The sequence below is a fragment of the Mastigoproctus giganteus genome, chromosome 1 (genome assembly GCF_048544385.1).
Source record: "Mastigoproctus giganteus isolate SK-2022 chromosome 1, ASM4854438v1, whole genome shotgun sequence".
Lineage (NCBI taxonomy): Eukaryota > Metazoa > Arthropoda > Arachnida > Uropygi > Thelyphonidae > Mastigoproctus > Mastigoproctus giganteus.
The window spans coordinates 245677118-245698087 of NC_143575.1; the positions used below are offsets into that span (position 1 = coordinate 245677118).

Genomic DNA, 20970 nt, shown 5'->3' on the forward strand with positions numbered 1-20970 from the left:
ACCACCCGCTGGCTAAAGGCAAATTTCCGCACGTCTATCCTACATCTGTTTTTCCTCAATTTGAATTTATGCCCTCTCAGGTGATTAGAGGAAGAATCCCATCAGCATTGAGCATGCTCAAACCATTCAAGGCTTTATACACCTCTATCAGATCACCTCGCTGGTGCCTAGTCTCCAGACACTGTAATTTGCAAAACTTAAGCCTTTCTTCGTAAGAGCACCCCTTTGTTCCATTCACTAATCTTGTTGCCCTTCTCTGTACTCGTTCCAGCAGCTCTACATCCTTCTTTAAATGAGGCCTCCAGACCTGTATACAGTACTCTAGGTGTGGCCTGACCATTGCCTTATACAAGGGAATAATCACCTCCTTATCCCTGCTGGAAAAATTTCTGTATATCAATGACAATACTCCATGAGCTACTCTTGCAGCCCATCTGCACTGCTCAGAGAACTTCATATCTGCCTGCACAACCACCCCCAAGTCCCTTTCATTCTCTACCACTGTCAGTGTAGTACCACTGTCAGTGTAGATTGTCTTTGCCCCACTGGAGAATTAACTGAAGATCCATATTTAAGGAATTGGAGGAATTACACATTTAACAAATGTGTAAATTTCTGAAGGGAACTGAATAACTTTTGCCAATGGAACTCATTCTCCCACTAGGTGTGGGAGAATGAGTTCCCAATATCTGCTATGACTGTATTTCCCACAGTAACCTCTGATAGCATACAGCTAGGCTTAGCATTCAAGAGCTGATTCTCTTACCAAATGCTTTTGGCCATGCTTCCATAGCATTTTTTTGGCATCCCATGTTGGCAATCACGAAGTGATGTTCCTATTTTTTACCAACAGCATAACAGGATACCTAGCTTTGAACATTTGTTTCTATGTGCAGAGTCATTGTAAAACATTTCCAAACAGTGTGGATGACTTTTTTCCCTTTTGTCACAGCTGTTTTATGTGTGAAAATCATGTATGCTTCATTAATGCTATAGAAGCTGTCTTTTCATCTGCATGTGTTACAGCCATGTTTCACATTTGTTGTCAAATTTTTAACAATGGTATAAGAGGATCATCTTCTTCCAGTCACATAGTTCCCTGAGGAGCTATTGTGGCCAACAACAAAATCCTCCAACTGCAACGATTATAGGCTATACGAACGGCATCACAAAATGTCACGCCCAAAAGTTCACTGATTCCATCCTTCCACCTAGTTGCAGGTCTTCCTTTAACAGCAGTTTTTGGAGTTGGTTTTGTTATGGTTTCTGTGACATCAGATAATGTGGTGGTATGCCATTGCCTACCACATGGCTCATTTTGAAAGGGGTTGGCTTTAATCATCAGAAGAGTCATCATGCATCCCGCAAGATGCTCTTGAAAAGGAAAGGTGACTACAGCAGAGCACCACTTAGTGCAGAAGGCTGATTACAACTGATTTTCGCCTGGTTTCCAGAGGTCATCTGCATATATAAATGGATATATATTATTCTTAGATTTGCACCAGTAGTTATTATATCTACAGTCAATGAATTTATTCATAAGGTGACACTATTACCCCTCTTCTTCCTTCTTTGATAAAAGGATAATAGCTTTTAATGACTAGCTTTTGTTCTTCTATGTGGGGTTATCCACCTCAGCCATTGTTAAAAATTGCCAAGCAGAAAGTGACCTCTTTATTTCAATTAGAGCTATTTTTTGTGAGAAAGTTGGGCTGGTTTTCCTTCCACATTATGTTACTGCTACATTTCACTGCAATTTTTGCAACCAACATACTTTTCAACTATGGTCAAGTGATTACAATTAACAATGCCAAATTTTCATCATCTGCATAAGAGGAAACCTAACTTTTAACTCTTGTTCCTCTATGCAGGTATTCCCCTGGGCCGTTGTAAAAAAAAGATAGGTATCCCCATGCAGTTGGTAAAAATTGAATATATCAGTTTGCCATTATTGTCAAGAACTGTGGGCTGCAAAAATTTACCAAAAAATTTGCCGTAACATGTGCAGAGAGAAGGTTAGCTCTAACAGAAAGAGAATGAAGCATGCTTGACTTTTTCATGTAAAACAGCTACAATTGAAAATAAAAAGTCACACTATTTTTTAAAAACGAACTGTATCATTAATAGATATAAAATCAAAAGTAAAAAAAAAAAGAAAAGAAAAGATGCTAACATTAAAATTTGCAAAAATTATTACAAATGCAACATAAAAAAAAAAGAGGTAGGAATGTAAATGAAAGTAATAATGGCAAAAACTTACATGTTTCTTATGAATTAGCAATTACATGTACTGTACTTTCAAACATAAAGAGAAGGGCACAATAAATGAAAAGGAGTAATGATAGGTAGGGGCACTTACAAGGCAACTTAGGCCATGGGACAAATAGCATCATCAGGACCATCATCTCTCTCTCTCTCTCTCTCTCTCTCTCTCTCTCTCTCTCTCTCTCTCTCTCTCTCTCTCTCTCTCTCATAACAATGTTTTTTTTTTTTTTTTTTTTTTTTTTTTAGGAGCATTAGCAACTAAGGCCATATTGCTCCGGGATATGCGGTGGTCATTCCCTGACCTTTCCGCATCCTCCGTATTTGGTGGTGACGGGCCATAACAATGTCCAACCCCTTTAACAGCCTCGATGTGAGGGAATCATCATATTACAGCTAAAACTCTCTAGGAGATAGCAAATGAAAAAGAAGCCAAGGACTCTGTTCAACTCAATTTCTTTTTATGAAAAAGGTTAAAAAATTAAGCAGGTGAAGAAAAAAGGAAGTCAAATCTATAAGACAAGGCTATGTAATATGGAGAGTAGAGGGGACGAAAACAGAACAGATGGTCTAGGAATTAATTGTGAGAAAGAAAGTGGGAAAAGGTGGTTGTATTATCAATTAATCTCTGAAGTGGTAAAATAGAATTTTGTCAACATTACTAAGTTAAATTTTTTTTCAAAATAGCTGAATTTTCAGACCTCTTACAGTAACAGTCCATTCCTTTCTCTCCAATTTTTTTTAGCAAATCATGTGCATGAATAACTGACATTCTAAAATGATAATGAGAATCATATTATTCCATTGTTTTTAGCAGTGAATAAATACCTCCTCATAATATTTAAACAGAACATCATTAGGTTGTATTAATATCAAAATTACCTTTAGAAATTTTTTTATTTCCAATTGGATTGAAATGAATAACTGGCATTGGAGAAATCAACTGCATTGGTTCATCCTCTATTAAGCAGGAATTTCGACGGTCCCATCCTGCTCCTTCAATGAATAAACCTCGTATGTAAACACCATCCTGTAACATAAAGTATAAGAAATAGAAATTTTATTTTGGATACTGTAAAAATTCATTAAACAGTTGTTCATTTAAGTATTTCTGCTCTCTATATTTTAGTAGAAATAAATGGAAAGCAAAATTACCATTAATTCATTTAAGAAATAGTAAAAAGACATCAGTATTTTTGTGTATAAAGCAAGTTGATATTTTCTCACTTTTTTTTTGCAGAAACTTTTCCAAAATGCCTCAAAACTCAAGCTGCTCTCCAAACTATTCACTCAATGTGCAGTTATCTTATAATATATGAATATTATGTTCCTTCTGATTGATTTTTTGTAAAAGTTTATGATATTAAGTAAACAATTGACATTACAATGGAAATAACATGCAAATAATTATTTTTTTCACTATAAGCATAGTGAAAAACAAATCACTATGGGTAAGCTCATTACCAAGTAATAATTTCTTATTCTTCAAGAAACCATCACTATTATCTGTGCTGCACTTCTGGAATGGAATTATAGAATTTCTTTTACAAACTTGCAGACATGATGGTACATCAAACACCAACAGTGAGAGAATATCTATTTTGCAGAATTATGACCATACTTCTCCAGTTCTGATATATCCATGATGGACAAAATCATAAAGGAATATTAAATTTCATATACACTGACATTACTGTAATGGATATTTATCCCCACCCCTATTATTTTGCCACCATACTACATGGTTCCCAAAATGCATCTCATGGATCACTAAAGATCTGTGAGCTTCATTCCAGCAGACCAAGAAACAAATCGATTATGATGAAAAAAATAAAAAATAAAAAACAAAATTAACAAGAAAAACTAGTTTTTGTATATTTTTTATTGTATTTCATTACAGTAAAATTTGAATTCTTGAATTCCATATTTTGTTTTAAATATACAGAATTCAGGGTTATTTTGTTATAATTATTTCTGGTTTTAGGAGCATTAGCAACTAAGGCCATATTGCTCCGGGGATATGCGGTGGTCATTCCCTGACCTTTCCGCATCCTCCGTATTTGGTGGCTCACGGGCTCGAACCCCGGTCTAATCAAGAAGCGTGTGCTACGCACTGCTGGTTGGTTCTGTGAGTTTGAAGTTGGACAGTAAATGGATGTTGGCTGGTGGCAGCATGTATTCGGACTGTTTTGAAAGAGAGAGAGGGAATTATAGAAGCCAATTCAGAAGAACAGTGCCCATGGAAGTATCTGTAGTAAAGGCATGCAGCAGAAACAGTACATCTATGAGACAGTGAGTGGAGAGACTCTGTTAGAGAGAATTCATTAATTAACCTAACTGCCCTCTTCTGAATGGAATCTAGAAGCCCGTATTCGGGAAATCAGAGTCTGTTACAATTCAACCTGATTTGTAATTTTCCATGCAGAGTAAACAGGTTGGCTGGGAAGGCACATGATTTAAGAACTTTTGCTAGCATCATTATTAGCTAATGGACATCATGATACTTCCATACTAGATAATGGTTAGAGCACATTTGAATATGGAATTCAAGTCTGGAAATCCTCACTTGAAAAAAAAAAAAGATACAGAACTTCTGGACAGAGTTCAGGGAAGGGTGACCAGATTAGTGATAAGTGCAAATCAAAGTACATATGAAGAACAGCTCAGAAGATATGGACCTGCAAAATGTGACAACTAGACATCTAATGGAAGACCTGATTGAGGTGTATGAGGCACTGAAAGAGTTGGGTAAAATGAACGAGGAAGGTCTGTCTTTCCCTTGTAGGTAAGTCAAGAACAAAAGGGCACAAATATAAAATCTCAAGTAATTACAAATGTTTGGACCTCATGAAATTCAACTATGAACAGCACATTATCAAATTGGAATAAGCTGCTTCCTAATGTAGCAGAGGCAGTGAGTCAGGCTAACTTTAAAATGGAACTGGATGGCTATCTTATGGGAATGAGGATAGTATGTTTTATTTTATTATTATTTCTTTTGGTTGATGCAGAAAAAGTCCACTTCCTTGCAACATTTGGCCTTACTAAAACTAATAGAAAATCACCATGAATTGTTTTGTCTTTTTCAAAAAAGAAGTAATGATTTTAAGGGATTTTTGTGATTTAAAAAAAAATATTCTGATTTGACTGATAATTTCACTCAATTGTTGGGCAGCCAATCAAAATATAAAAAAAAAAAAAAGGCATCTAAAAGTACCTGTATACAAATTTTAAAAATTTCTTTAAGAAATTCACTCATTCAAGCTGGCCGCCTAACAGAAAAGTTACCACTCAGGGCCCATACACTTACAGGAAAGGCTTAATCTCAGACACTAATTCCAAAAATGGTTACTCTCAGAGCACATGGGTCCCAAATTACACAAGAGTTAGGTTCCTAATGCCTCCACATGAGAACTTGCATAACAGGTTCCCAGATAGAAAACTATTATGTTAAAGTAAAACTAAGCAAACTCCTATAAACCATGTATATGTGTATATAAACTTTATTTCTGTAAACTGAATATATGTAAATCTTCAATAAAGTACAGCAAGTCTATCCTCGTAAAGGGAGTGCTTGTAAGGGAGGTGTCATCATACTAAGACTGCAAATCTGGTATGATGTAATAGTAATAGTAATAAAGGCATGTGATGCAAGAAAGCAAGTGTATGAGCTTATGTTGCATCAGCCAAAAAAATAAAAATAAATAAATAAAATAAAATAAATTAATTAAAAAAAAATTCACACAACCATTCCCTCTAAAAGTTTGTTCCAGCAATTAACTACCCAATGGCTAAAGGCAAATTTAAGCACATTTATCCTACAAATGTCTTTCCTCAAATTGAATTTATGCCCCTTAGGTTCATAATCTGAGCAAGTGGAAGAATCCCATCAGAATTCACTGTGCTCAACCCATTCAAGGTCTTATACACCTCGATCAGATCATCTCACAGGTGCCTAGTCTCCAGGCTGCAATTTTCAGAATTTAAGCCTCTTTTAGTAAGAGGATCCCTTCATTCCCCTTACCAATCTTGTTGTCCCTCTCTGTACATGCTCAAGCAAATCTACGTCCTTCCTAAAATGAGGCCTCCAAACCAGTATTCAGTACACAAGGAGTGGACTGACCATTACTTTATATATACAAAGGGATAATCACCTCCTTTTCCCTGCTAGCAAAATTCCTGTATATCATTGACAAATCCCCATGACCTGCACTTTCAGCCTGTCTGCATTGCTCAGAAAATTTCATATGTGACCACACAATTACTCCCAGGTCTTTTTCATTTTCTACCACCTTAAGTGTAGTACTACACAGTTGGTACGTTCCTCTGGGGTTACTTCTACCCATATGCAGTACTTTGCATTTGTCAATGTTAAACTTCAGTTGCCACTTCTGCTGAAATTTTCTAGATCCTGTTGCAGTAGCACACTGCCATTACTGTCGTTAACAACCCTGCCAGCCTTTGTATCATCTACAAACTTCGACACTAAGCCTGATATACCTTCATCAATATCATTGATAAATATACAAAACAACAGTGGGCCCAACACTGAACCATGTGGGACTCCACTAATAACATTAGTCCACAAAGAGCAGCATCCATTGATTACCACCATCTGTCTTCTCCCACTCAACCACTCTTTTATCCATTGTAGCAACTTACCCTTAATACCATTCTGCTCCAATTTGTACAGTAGTCTTCCATGTGCAACAGTGTCAAAAGCTTTCCTAAAATCCAAGTATATGATATCAAAATTATTTTTTTGCATCCAGTTCCTTTGTAACCACATCATAATAACCAATCAAATTTGTCAGACAAGACTTTCTCTTTACAAACCCATGCTGTGTCTGAATTATTGCTGCAGTCTTGTCTAGATGATCCTGCAATGCATCTTTAAACAGTGACTCCATTATTTTACCCAGAACAAAAGTTAAACTAACTGGTCTGTAATTACTTGTGTCACCCTTCGATCCCCCTTTGTGAATTGGGGATTCAATTGCACATCTCCAGTCCTTGGGGACTTCCTCTGAGTCCAAGGATGTTCTCATAATTAAGGCTAAGGGTTTGTTTAGTTCCTTTGCTGGCTCCTTTAATATAACTGGATAGATCCCACCCACACCCAGGTGCCTTTCTTATGTTTAACTTCAACAATTTCTTCTCCACTTTGCTCTCAGTTATTACAAAATCATTAAGTACTCTGTTACAATTTGATAAACTTCTGATATTTTCCTTTCTTAATAACTCCTCATGTATGAATGTAGATGCAAAATACTCATTCAGTTTTTTTTGCTATCTGAGCAGGATCATCAACAGTCAAACCTTGATATCAAATGGACCAATCGGATTCATCCCTTTCCTTTTAGAGTTTATATAAGTAAAGAAATCCTTGCTGTTTTTCTTAGCATCCTTTGCTAAAGATTTCTCGTAATCTGCCTTCACTTGCCTAATCTCCTTTGTGACTTGTTTACAGACTAGCTTATATCTGCCACCAGCTTCTGTGTTGCCTGATAATTTATATGCATCCCATGCACTTGTCTTCTCTACCACGAGTCTCATTAGATCATTTGACAACCATTTAGGCCGGCCTAAACCTTGAACAAAATTTCTTCAATACGTATGAAAAGTCTAGTAGTTATCACGATTAATTCCTTGAATGCTTCGCACTTAGAATTTGGTCCCACTGTACAGAATTCAAAAACTGTCTGAGACCACTGTAGTCACCTTTACAGAAGCAAAAACCGTTTCCTTTATCCCTGATGGTAATTATATCTTTAAGTACATCCTACATAAGTACACTGTCATCACTCTCACCTAGTGGTTCCTTTATCTGCAAATTCTTAATACATGAATGGTCACTGCTGATAACCAGATCAAGAGTATTACCCTCTCTGGGCCTCTCGAACATGCTGCTGCAGAAAACAATCATCCAATCCACAAGTTTCATGACAATATCTGGGAAGTTAAAATCTCCCCCATTATAAGACATTCTGATTTACTCGCCCACTCTATTTTTCTGCACAATTGTTCATTATACTCATTCGAATCAACCTTCTCCTTTCCATTCCTACTATTCTTCCCTCTCAAGCATCACAAACTACCATCATAAAACAGGAAAGCTTTAACTATGAGTCACAAACATAAGTACGAATCAGGGGATCGATCACGTATTAGAGGTTGTATTCTTTGAGTTTATATACTGTATTGTCAGTTTGTAAGAGGCTGAATCATAGTAACACTGTACATTGTTAAACAAGAGCAAAGAAATATTTATTGTGCAACCAGTACAAAGATGAGTTCTAGTAAAAGCTGTTACAAAAAATGGCTGTTTTGTAATGATATATAAAGATATTTATCATTACAAAATAGAGATATATAAAGAAATAAAGATATATATCATTACAAGATAATGCTATGTATTAGGTTTATATAGTAAAAAGCATTAATTAAAGTACTGTAGAGCAGATTATTCCCTTGGATAAATGGTTAAAACTTCTGCTGTATGTTGTGTGATCGAGAAATTATTAAAGTTTTAAGTAAAAGTTACTTATTTGTTTGTGATTAATACTTCACAATTTTATATGTCAGTTTTGCATAGTCATTGCAAGGAGTCATATAATATGTTATACCCTTTTATTTGAACCTGCATGCCTTCTCAAGTACATGCTGATGGTCTTTGAATGACCAATGGTTACACAGTAGCTGCTGGGTATTTAGTTTTCATTTTGCTTTTTTAATTTTTCCTAGTTTTCCAGGGTGGCCCAGTTGTTAAAACCTGCATTTTCGGTATGGACGAATAGTTTTACAAGAATTGTCAGTGACTGATCACTGCTTCTACATCAGCAGCTGATTCATGACAATATGTTCACTGCAATTATCTAAAATAACATAGGGCTTATGATTCATGAGTCTCTCCAAAAAAATAGTTACATCATCTTTATAAAATGCTATTAATTTCAGGGTTCCATAATAAGTATTTGAATCATTTGAAATAAAAGAATCTGTTGAATCGTGTATTTTCTATAAAAGGACATTAGAATGGTCACCAGAACAATAGAACTGTATTATTAACCAGAAGTGTTACTAAGGTTGATGATACCCAGGACAAATAACAAAATGGTGCCCCTTGAAAACTGTTATTTAAAATTTTGGCTGAATTCTTATATTAGTACTCAAACTGGTTACCCATTATAATACCAGTCACAAAATAATAAAAATGAAATACACTTTTATTGTTAAAAAAATGAAATTTATATTTGGTGCTCAGGGCATGTGCCGCACCTGCGTTACCCTAGTTGTGCCATTGTTATTAACTTTCAACTATTAGAATAAATAAAATCTCAGACCTCAAAGAAGGGACAATTGCATCTTTCACAATGAGATCTGCAGAAACTTTTAAGTTCTCATCAGTTGGAGGATGAAGTTAGTAAATCTTAGGCAGTGGAACTAGGGAGATCCCCACGAGTTATTCCAAATTTTCGGCCCACACAACATGCATATCAGCTTACCTATACAGACATAATACATGACACACTGTGTAAACTAGAGCCTAGTTTACACAGGAAACGATGCACCAAAAATTCCCAGGAATTTTTGTAACAATCCAGTTCCTATAATTTAGTTAAAGATGTAATTTACTTGCTGAATGCTACAATTTTTTTTACAAAATTCAAAAAATTCTTTAAACTAATACTACAAGGTAATTTTTTATTTATCAAACCAATCTAAATTCAAATTACTGAAGTTTAAGAACCGAAAATTTAAAGGTACATATTTTGAATTTATGTTGAAAATTTTGAAACTATGCCATTTTAACCCAAAACATCATGAGAAGCTACAGTATATAGCAAAAAGTTTTTAAAGCCACACAATTTAGTCCATCTACTGTGGGAAAATATAATTTAAAGCTATTAAACTTTTACATATAAATATAAACTTATATGGCAGTTGTATTAAACTTACTGTTTACACAGTATTCTACCTGAGTCACTATAAACCAACTAGTTTTATTTGGCTTCCTTTATGGATGGACACCTAGCACATTTTTATCAACTGATGAAAAAGGCAATAGATAATTCAACCTCCTCAGCAAAGTGACAAATAGTATTTTTTGTTGGAATTATGTAAACCAAGTTCTTTAAAGAATTTTCTCTATGCTTTAACCATAGAATTTACATTTTTGCAGTACTTTTTCACATTTAAAATTTTCCACTGTATACTGTAGGCCACCATGATGTTTTGAACTAGCAAAAACTGTACATTACATACATTAAATTATAGGATGCCAATTTACCTACCTCTGGATATTCAATTATGTGACCTTCTTCCATGGTTGACACAATAAACTCCCAAGAAAGGATATCAATGGACACCTGATTAAAAAAAATAATAAAGATCGAAATAATGAATAAAATAAATAAATAATAAAACAGGCAACTTCAACACAAGAAAAGCATCATTAAAATTTTTAAATAAATCATAGCAACTAGTACATTAACTAATATTAAATTTGAAGTTCACACTTGTGGATTTATATCTCAATAGTGAAAAATCACCACAGTAATTTCATGAGTAATAAGTCACTCTGCATGGTTTTGATGTTTGTAAACTAATAGCTGTTTTTAACTCAGTTTTTTTATGCAGATTTCAGAAATGTTATTCAATTTTTTCAGCATGTACCATTTTTTCACAAATCACTGAAGTTTCAGAAGTTGATGTCATGAGATGTATTATTGAATGTATTAAGTTAGGAGTAAATGTTGGGAATTTGTAAACTAAATCTTCACATGTTGGCAACATGCCTTCAGTCATTTGTTTCTTGACTCTGATAGCTCCCTGCGGCAATGTTTAAAAGTGTGAGCTCAGTTTTTGAGGCTATTGTGTTAAACTTGTGCTGAAAAGTGAAAAATTAACAATGAATACTTTTGCATTAATTTTTTTATTGCTCAACAAAACTATACCCATTATAATAAAATACAATTTTTTGTATTGGAAAAAGTAATATTTAAAATTTTTATTTTTGAATCTTAGTGGTTGCACATATTGATTTTTGCAAACCAAGATTTAAAGCACACCACATGGCTGCATATTATAGTTTCTCACTGAATTATATCTTTTTTGCTTCGAAAACACTATAAACTATACACTATAAAATATTTATCACTGAATTTTTTTTTGCTTCTAGAACACTATAAATAATAACATTTACAACTGCAATAGTTTAGTTAAAAAGATAATAATAAAATAAAATATTTATAACATCTCCAACCTATTATGCTCTAATATGGTAATCGAGAGAGAGATTTATTACTAATTTTTTTATAGTTAATACAATTATACTTATTATAAAAGTAAAACAAATTAATCCTAAAATAAAAAAAATATTTTAATTTTTTCCTAAGTAGGCAATTTTATTTATTACAGAAATTCCATTTTTTTTTTCAGACTTATAATGTGGCTGTGAATAACTTTTCATTAAAATTTTTATCTAGTTAGTACAGCTACATGTATTGTAAAAATAAAAAGTTAACTATATAAGTTTTTTTAAATTTATTATCTAAGTGATCACTTATTTTTTTTTATCAATGAGCTTCAGTTTTATAAAATTATAATTCACCTATGAATAAAGATTACAACACTGAATAAAGATTACATCTCATGGTTTTTGATGTTTGTAAACTAATATCTGTTATTAACTAAGTTTTTCATACTAATTTCAAAAATGTTATTGATTTTTTTAGTAGCATGTACCATTTTTCACAAATCACTTAAGTTAATGTTATAAGTAGTAATGGCAAATAATGCAATAAACCAAGCTTATATAGCATCAGCCAAAAAAAAGCATTGTTTGCCCATCCATACACTCCAAGGATTTGTCTAGTTCTCCCTTGAATTTATTTAATCCATCCACTTCCACAACAGCAGATGGAAGCCTAATCCAACAATTAACCAACTGCTGGCTGAAGACAAACTTCCACACATCTATCCTGAAACCATCCTTCCTAAACTTGAATTTATGCCATCCCCCCCCCCTCATGTGCAGTGTAGTCTTAGCAAGTTGAAGAATACTGTTAACATTCAGCTTAATCAATCCATTCAAGGCTTTAAACACCTCATTCATATCTCCCCTCAGGTGTCTAGTCTCAAGATGCTATAATTTGCAGAAGCCTTTCCTAGAGCACCCTTTTGTTTCCTTCACAAATCTGGTTGCCCTTATCTGCACCCATTCCAGCAGATCTACATCCTTCATAAAGGGAGGAATCCAGACCTATATATAGTACTCAAAATGTGGCCTAACCATGGCTTTATACAAAGCGATAATCACTTCCTTACAGCATGTCTGCACTGCTTAGAGAATTTCATGTTTGACAGCACAATTACCCCATTTCTTCTTCATTTTCTACTAACCTGCATATAGTACCAAAAAGTTTATGATTTATTGCTACCCATGTGCAGTACCTCACATTTCCCAATTTAAACTTCAATAGCCATTTCTCAACCCATCAACCCAATTTTCATTGTTGCAGTATATCATTCTGATGAATGTCATTAACTGCCCTGACAACCTTTGTATCATCTGCAAACTTGGACAATTAGTCGAATATACCTTCATCAATATCATTGATAAATATAGAAAACAACAATGGGCCCAACATGGAACCATAGGGGACTCCACTAATAACATTAGTCCAGGAAGAGCAGTTTCTATTGATTACCACTCTCTGCCTTCTCCCACTCAACTATCCCTTTATCCAAAGCAACAACTTGTCCTTAATGCCATACTGCACCAATTTGTACAGCAGTCTTCCAAGTGGAACAGGATAGGTGGAACAGGACAAGGGTATGTCTGCCAGGGGCAAAGGTTGATGACGTTCTACAGCAGATATCATCTTTTAAGGGCACAAAAGATGATATAGTTGTACACGTTGGCACTAATGATATTAAGAGTATGAGACCAGCGGAATTACTTAACAAGTGCAGGTCACTGTTGAAAAAAAGCCGTGAAGCAGGGTTGAATTTGAAAGTGTCTGCAATTCTGCCCAGACACGATAGGAGGGAGTATATGATGAGAGCCTTGTCGATCAATTCAGCCCTGGAAAGATTGTGCAAGGCTAAAGGTAGAATTTTTTTCAGCCTGGACTGTACTTGTTAACAGGAGAGATTGCTTCTACAGGGATGGGATACACTTAAATAGAAAGGGTGCAAGAATATTTGCTGATGCTATCGAGGCAGTGTTAGGTGGGTCGGAAAACTGCTAGCTTGGGGGGGGAGACAAAGACTAATAGATTAACAGTAGCCACTGGCAGAGGTGAAAGAGATTCTTGCACTGCTTCTATTGGAATGAGCAGAAGCCTGACAAACAAGATGCAGGATATTTCAGAGACTGCTGGAAGCCATTGCGGTACAAGAAAACACATGGGTTGTGTTAGGGTAGCTAAGAATAGAAACAGGTGCATGTATACTTGCGTGTACACCAATGCTAGGAGTTTAGTAAATAAATTTGATGAATTTGAGGTATTGCTCAAAACATCAAAGGCAGATATTGTTGGGATATCAGAGACGTGGTGTCACACAGATATAAGGAATGCAGAACTGGAATTTGGGGAGTAAGTCTACAGAAAGGATAGACAGGATAGGAAGGGAGGAGGGGTTATGCTATTAGTTAAAAAACACAAAATCCAAGGAAGTGAAGCCAGTCGACATCGATGGACAGGGCAGTGTCGAGTCAGTTTGGTGTGACATAAGCATAGTTAAACCGAAATTGAGAGTAGGAGTGTGCTATAGGCCTAATGACTTTGATGAGTATAATAAGATACTGTACAGGGAAACAGAATGGGCCAGTAAATCAGAGAGTCTTATAATGGGGGATTTTAATTTCCCAGATATTGACTGGAATTTGTGGGTTGGTCACTCACACACTAGCAAGGCTTTTGTGGATTTATTGGATGATTATTTTCTACACCAGCATGTTCGGGAGGCAACTAGAGGGAGTAATACGCTTGATCTGATTATCAGTAGTGATTCTTCATGCATTAAGAATCTGCAGATAAAGGAACCACTAGGTGGCAGTGATCACAGTGTGCTGAAGTGGAATTTACTCAAGGAGGTAACTACCATCAGAGGTAAAGGGAAGGGTTTTTGCTTTCGTAAAGGTGACTACGATGGACTGAGGCAGTATTTAAATTCTATATAGTGGGACCAACTGATGATGTTACCAACAGCAAATTCAAAATGGGAAGCATTCAAGGAACTAATCTTGGAAGCTACCAGGCTTTACATACCAACCAAGAAATATTGTTCAAGGTTCAGGCCTAAATGGTTGTCAGATGAACTAATGAGACATATGGCAGAGAAGAAAAATGCATGGGATACATACAAATTAATGGGTGACATGGAAGCCTATGATAGATATAAGTTGGTCTGTAACCAAGTCACAAAGGAGATTAGGCAGGCAAACGCAGATTAAGAGAAATCCTTGGCAAAGGATGCAAAGAAAAACAGAAAAGAGTTCTTTACCTATTTAAACTCAAGAAGGAAAGGGATGAATCAAATTGTCCACTGGATGTTGATGGTTCAACAGTTGAGGATCCTGCTCAGGTGGCTAACAATCTAAACGAGTATTTTGCATCTACATTCACACATGAGGAGTTATTCAGGAAGGGGAATGTCATAGGTGAAGTAAACATTGGCAGTGAGCTAGATGATTTTCTAATAACTGAGAGGAAAGTGGAGGAGAAATTGTTGAGGATAAACATAAAAAAGACACCCGGGGTGGATGGGATCTATCCAGTTATATTAAAGGAGGCAGCAAAGTAAGTAAGCAAACCCCCTAGTCATAATTATGAGAGCTTCTTTAGACTCAGGGGAGGTACCCATAGACTGGAGATTGTGAAAATGTGACCCCAATTCACAAAGGAGGATCAAAGGCTGACACAAGTAATTATAGACCTGTTAGTTTAACTTCTGTTCCAGGAAAATTAATGGAGGCACTGGTTAAAGAAGCACTGCAGGATCATCTGGACAAGAATTCAGTTATAGCTCAGACACAGCATGGTTTTGTTAAGGGCAGGTCTTGTCTGACCAATTTGATTGGATACTATGATGTAGTCACAAAAGAACTGGATGCAAGGAATAACTTTGATATTATATATTTGGATCTTAGAAAGGCTTTTGATACTGTTGTGCATGGAAGATTGCTGCACAAATTGGAGCAGTGTGGCATTGGAGGCAAATTGCTGCAATGGATAAAGGGATGGTTGAGTGGCAGAAGACAGAGAGTGGTAATCAATGGACACTGCTCAACGTGGACTAATGTTATTAGTGGAGTTCCTCAGGGTTCAGTATTGGGTCCATTGTTGTTTTCTGTATTTATAAATGATATTGAGCCGACCGGGCTAGCCGAGTGGGTAAAGTACCTGCCTGGCAACCCAAAGGTCGCGGGTTCGATTCCCGCCTCGGGCTTGGATCAAAGTACTGCAAAAACTTTGGGAGGTGCAATATGGTCACAGAAGCCGATGCGCCAACAACTACCAAATCAAAAAAAAAAAAAAAAAAAAATGATATTGATGATGGTATATCAAGCTTAATGTCCAAGTTTGCAGACGATACAAAGGTTGGCAGGGTTGTTAAGGACACTACTGATGCTATGCTGCTGCAACAGGATCTGGAAAGGTTGAGCAGATGGGCTGAGAGGTGGCAAATGAAGTTTAACATTGACAAATGTAAAGTACTACATATGGGAAACAGTAACCCCAGATCAACGTATCAACTCTGTGGTACTACGCTGACAGTGGTAGAGAATGAAAAGGACATGGGGGTAATTCTGCAGGCAGACATGAAGTCTCTGAGCAGTGCAGACGAGCTGCAAGGTTAGCTCATGGTGTCTTGTCAATGATATACAGGAATTTTTCTAGCAGGGATAGGGATGTGATTATTCCCTTGTATAAGGCATTGGTCAGGTTATGTTATGTTAGTTATTTTGGTTTTTAGGAGCATTAGCAACTAAGGCCATATTGCTCCGGGATATGCGGTGGTCATTCCCTGACCTTTCCGCATCCTCCGTATTTGGTGGTGACGGGCTCGAACCCCGGTCTAATCAAGAAGCGTGTGCTACGCACTGCTGCTCCTTCCCACCTGGCTATGGAGGCGCCTCATTGGTCAGGCCACACCTTGAGTACTGTATACAGGTCTGGAGGCCTCATTTCAAGAAGGATGTAGAGCTGCTGGAACGAGTACAGAGAAGGGCAACAAGATTAGTGAATGGAACAAAGGGTTGCTCTTATGAAGAAAGGCTTAAGTTTTGCAAATTACAGAGTCTGGAGACTAGGCATCGGCGAGGTGATCTGATAGAGGTGTATAAGGCTTTGAATGGCTTGAGCATGCTCAATGCCGATGGGATTCTTCCTCTTGCTCAGAATAATCACCTGAGAGGGCATAAATTCAAACTGAGGAAGGACGGATGACGGATAGATGTGCGGAAATTTGCCTTTAGCCAGTGGGCAGTTGGTTTGTGGAACAGACTTCCATCACTTGTTGTTGAAGTTGATAGCCTAAACAAATTTAAGGCTTAGATGGACAGGTATTTCGAACGAACGGAGGGATGAAATGAGATGGTTGTGTGTTTTTTTTTTTTTTTTTTTTTTTTGGCTGATGCTGAATAAGCTTGCTTTCTTGCATCATATGCCTCTACTAATGCTAATGCTAAAGTGCAACAGTATTAAAAGCCTTTCCCAAAATCCAAGTATATGATATATGAAAATTATTTTTTTCACCCAATCCCTTTGTGACCAGATCATAATATCCAATAAACTTGGTCAGAAAAGACTTCCCCTTAACAAACCCATGCTGTGTCTCAACTGTAACTGCAGGCTTGTCCAAATGATCCTTCTTTAACCAATGATGCTATTATTTTCATGGAATAGAAGTTAAACAGGCTGTAATTAGTCAAGTCATCCTTTGATCTCCCTTTGTGAATGGAGATACATTTGCACATCACCAGTCAGTGGGGGACATCTCCTGAGTCTAAGGTGCACTCATAATTATGGCTAAGAGTTTGCTTACTTTCTTTGCTGCCTCCATTAATATAACTGGATAGATCCCATCCACTCCAGCTGCCTTTCTTATGTTTAACTTGAACAATTTCTCCTCCAATTTGCTCTCAGTTATTACAAAATAATTTTGCTCCTTGTTAGAGTTTGATAAACTTTTGGTATTCCCCTCCTTAAATAAATCCCCATGTGTGAATGTAGCTGAAAATACTGGTTCAGTTTGTCAGATTTCTGAGCAGGATCATCAACAGTCAAACCATCAATATTAAGTGGTCCAATCTCATCCCTTCCTTTCTTCTAGAATTTACATAAATAAAAAATAAAAAAAATACAAAATAAAGAAGTCTTCGCTGTTTTTCTTTGCATACTTTCATTATTCATTAGCAAGGGCACATGATGCAAGAAAGCAAGCTGATACAGCATCAGCCAAAAAAAAACAAAAAAAAAAAAAACACACAGACCATTCTCAATTCACCTATCCACTTGCTCCAAATGTTTGTGTAGTTCTGCCATGAATCTGTTTAAGCTATCAACTTCTACAACAACAACAGATGGAAGTTTGTTTCAGAAATCAACCACCTGCTGGCTAAAGGAAAACTGTGTTATGAAGGTTTAATGGCGCATAAGTTTTTGGGCGATTAACCCCACTTCACCCCTCCATTCTTTCAAAATACCTGTCCAGCTGAGCCTTAAATTTATTTAGGCTATCAACTTCCACAACAAGGGATGGAAGTCTGTTCCACCAACCAACTACCCTGGCTAAAGGCAAATTTCCACACATCTATCCTACATCTGTCTTTCCTCAATCTGAATTTATGTCCTCTCAGGTGATTATTCTGAGCAAGAGGAAGAATCCCATCAGCATTGAGCATGCTCAAACCATTCAAGGCTTTATACACCTCAATCAGATCACCTCGTAAGTGCCTCTCCAGACACTAATTTGCAAAACTTAAGCCTTTCTTCATAAGAGCAACCCTTTCTTCCATTCCCTAATCTTGTTGCCCTTCTCTGTACTCGTTCCAACAGTTCTACATCCTTCTTAAAATGAGGACTCCAGACCTGTATACAGTACTCTAGGTGGGGTCTGACCATTGCCTTATACAAAGGGATAATCATTTTCCTTGTCTTTGCTAGACAAATTCCTGTACATCATTGACAAGACACCATGAGCTACTCTCGCAGTCCGGCTGCACTGCTCAGAAAACTTTATATCTGCCTGCACAATTATCCTCAGGTCCTTTTCACTCTCTACCACTGTCAGTGTAGCACCACACAGTTGATACATTACTCTGGGGTTACTGCTTCCCATATTTGCAGTACAGGTTACCCCCGCTTAACGCTGATAATACGTTCCGGAAAAACAGAGCGCTAAGTGAATCTGCGTTAAGCGAGCGCCGCATTCCCATAAGATAACATTTGTATTTGTGAGTTGCGGTCGGTGCCATAGGATATTTCCTAATCAATAATAAACGGCAGTGAAAAGATGCACAAATGTCAGTCAAAATATTTAATATTCAAATATTTGTACATATAAAATATTCTGCATTACATATGTACATAATTATGTGGTAACTACTTACGTATCAAAATTAAACTTAAAATTCCAATTAAAATCATGAATTTAATTGATCTAAATTGATTTAATTTAATTGATGAATTTAATTATGAAAAATGTGTTGATTTGGTTTAGCTTTACTAGTACTTAAATGGTTCCAGTAGCTTACTAGTTTTAAATGGTTCCAATTTTTTTTTTTTTAGGTGAGTTTTCTTCTGATAATCATATAAGCTAATCTCTCTCTCTCTCTCTCTCTCTCTCTCTCTCTCTCTCTCTCTCTTTTTATTATTTATAATATTTAACTTAATTGAATTCTGCATTGGATATTATCTTCAATAAAATTAGTTAGTCTTTCCATTTCAATCCTAATAGCCTGCCTAGTCCTAGTTGCTTGCAGTGGAAAAGCTATCTTTCCCGCTGCTAAAATTAATTCTTTATTTTTTCATAATTGTTCTTACAGTTAAACTTGCAAGTCCTAAATTATGGCACACATCCGCTTGTCTTTGACCGGATTTTGATTTTTTGATTCGCTTCAAAACGTCTAATTTAATTTTCAAATTCAGTCTTTTTCTTACATTTATAGTCTTCGTACTGCGCCCAGACGTTCTTGCGTTTTCATTCTTATCGGCCATTATTAACTCTTTGAAAATGTAACTGCATTGGTTGCATTAATTATGATACAATGTTCAAGTAAACTGTCCATTACGCACAATGTCTAATACTGTACTGAGTGATGACTAGACTTCGTATAAATGCATATAACGCAAATATTACAAGCAATATACTTGATCATTTTTTAAAATGTTGATCTCTGAACTACGTAACAAGTCACTGTACTGCAATTAAATTAGCTTATTTTGTTAATTTGTATGTATCACATGCATTTTTCTTCTCTGCCATATGTCTCATTACTTCATCTGACATCCATTTAGGCCTAAACCTTGAACAATATTTCTTAGTTGGTATGTAAAGCCTAGTAGCTTCCAAGATAAGTTTTTTGAATGCTTCCCATTTTGAATTTGCTGTTGGTAAACATCATCAGTTGGTCCCACTGTATAGAATTTAAATACTGTCTCAGACCATTGTAGTCGCCTTTACGAAAGCAATAACCCTTCTCTTTACCCCTAATGGTAGTTACCTCTTTGAGTAAATCTTACTTCAGCACACTGTGATAACTGCCATCTAGTGGTTCCTTTTATCTGCAGATTCTTAATGCATGAAGAATCACTACTGATAATCAAATCAAGAGTGTTACTCCCTCTAGTTGACTCCCGAACATGCTGATATAGAAAACAATCATCCAATAAATCCACAAAAGCCTTGCTAGTGTGTGAGTGACCAACCCACAAATTCCAGTCAATATCTGGGAAATTAAAATCCCCCATTATAAGACTCTCTGATTTACTGGCCCACTCTATTTCCCTGTACAGTTTCTTATTATACTCATCAGAGTCATTAGGCCTATAGCACACTCCTACTCTCAATTTTGATTTGCCTATGCTTATGTTACACCAAACTGACTCGACACTGCCCTGTCCATCGATGTCGATTGGCTTCACTTCCTTGGATTTTGTGTTTTTAACTAATAGCATAATCCCTCCTCCCTTCCTATCCTGTTTATCCTTTCTGTAGACGTTGTACTCCCCAAATTCCAGTTCTGCATTCCTTATACCTGTGTGACACCACATCTCTGATATCCCAACAATATCTGCCTTTGATGTTTTGAGCAATACCTCAAATTCATCAAATTTATTTACTAAACTTGTAGCATTGGTGTACATGCAAGTATACATGCACCTGTTTCTATTCTTAGCTACCCTAACACAACCCATGTGTTTACTTGTACCGCAATGACTCCCAGCAATCTTTGAAATATCCTGCATCTTGTTTTTCAGGCTTCTGCTCATTCCAATAGAAGCAGTGCAAGAATCTCTTTCAACTCTGCCAGTGGCTACTGTTAATCTATTAGTCTTTGTCTCCCCCCAAGCTAGCAGTTTTCTGATCCACCTAACACTGCCTCGATAGCATCAGCAAATATTCTTGCACCCTTTCTATTTAAGTGTATCCCATCTCTGTAGAAGCAATCTCTCCTGTTAACAAGTACAGTCC

The 20970-nt window shown here is 36.3% G+C and overlaps 1 protein-coding gene across 1 annotated transcript in view; it reads right to left on the bottom strand.

Moving 5' to 3' along the window:
• The window catches only part of kl-2 (dynein heavy chain 2, axonemal kl-2), a 1174416-nt gene that overhangs the window by 14561 nt on the left and 1138885 nt on the right, over nucleotides 1–20970 (bottom strand). The window contains exons 77-78 of the mRNA XM_090369487.1: nucleotides 10557–10631; nucleotides 3145–3292 (exon numbers count right to left, since the gene is read on the bottom strand). Of these exons, the coding sequence (XP_090225613.1) occupies nucleotides 3145–3292; nucleotides 10557–10631 (223 nt within the window). The remainder of the gene's footprint in view (nucleotides 1–3144; nucleotides 3293–10556; nucleotides 10632–20970) is intronic.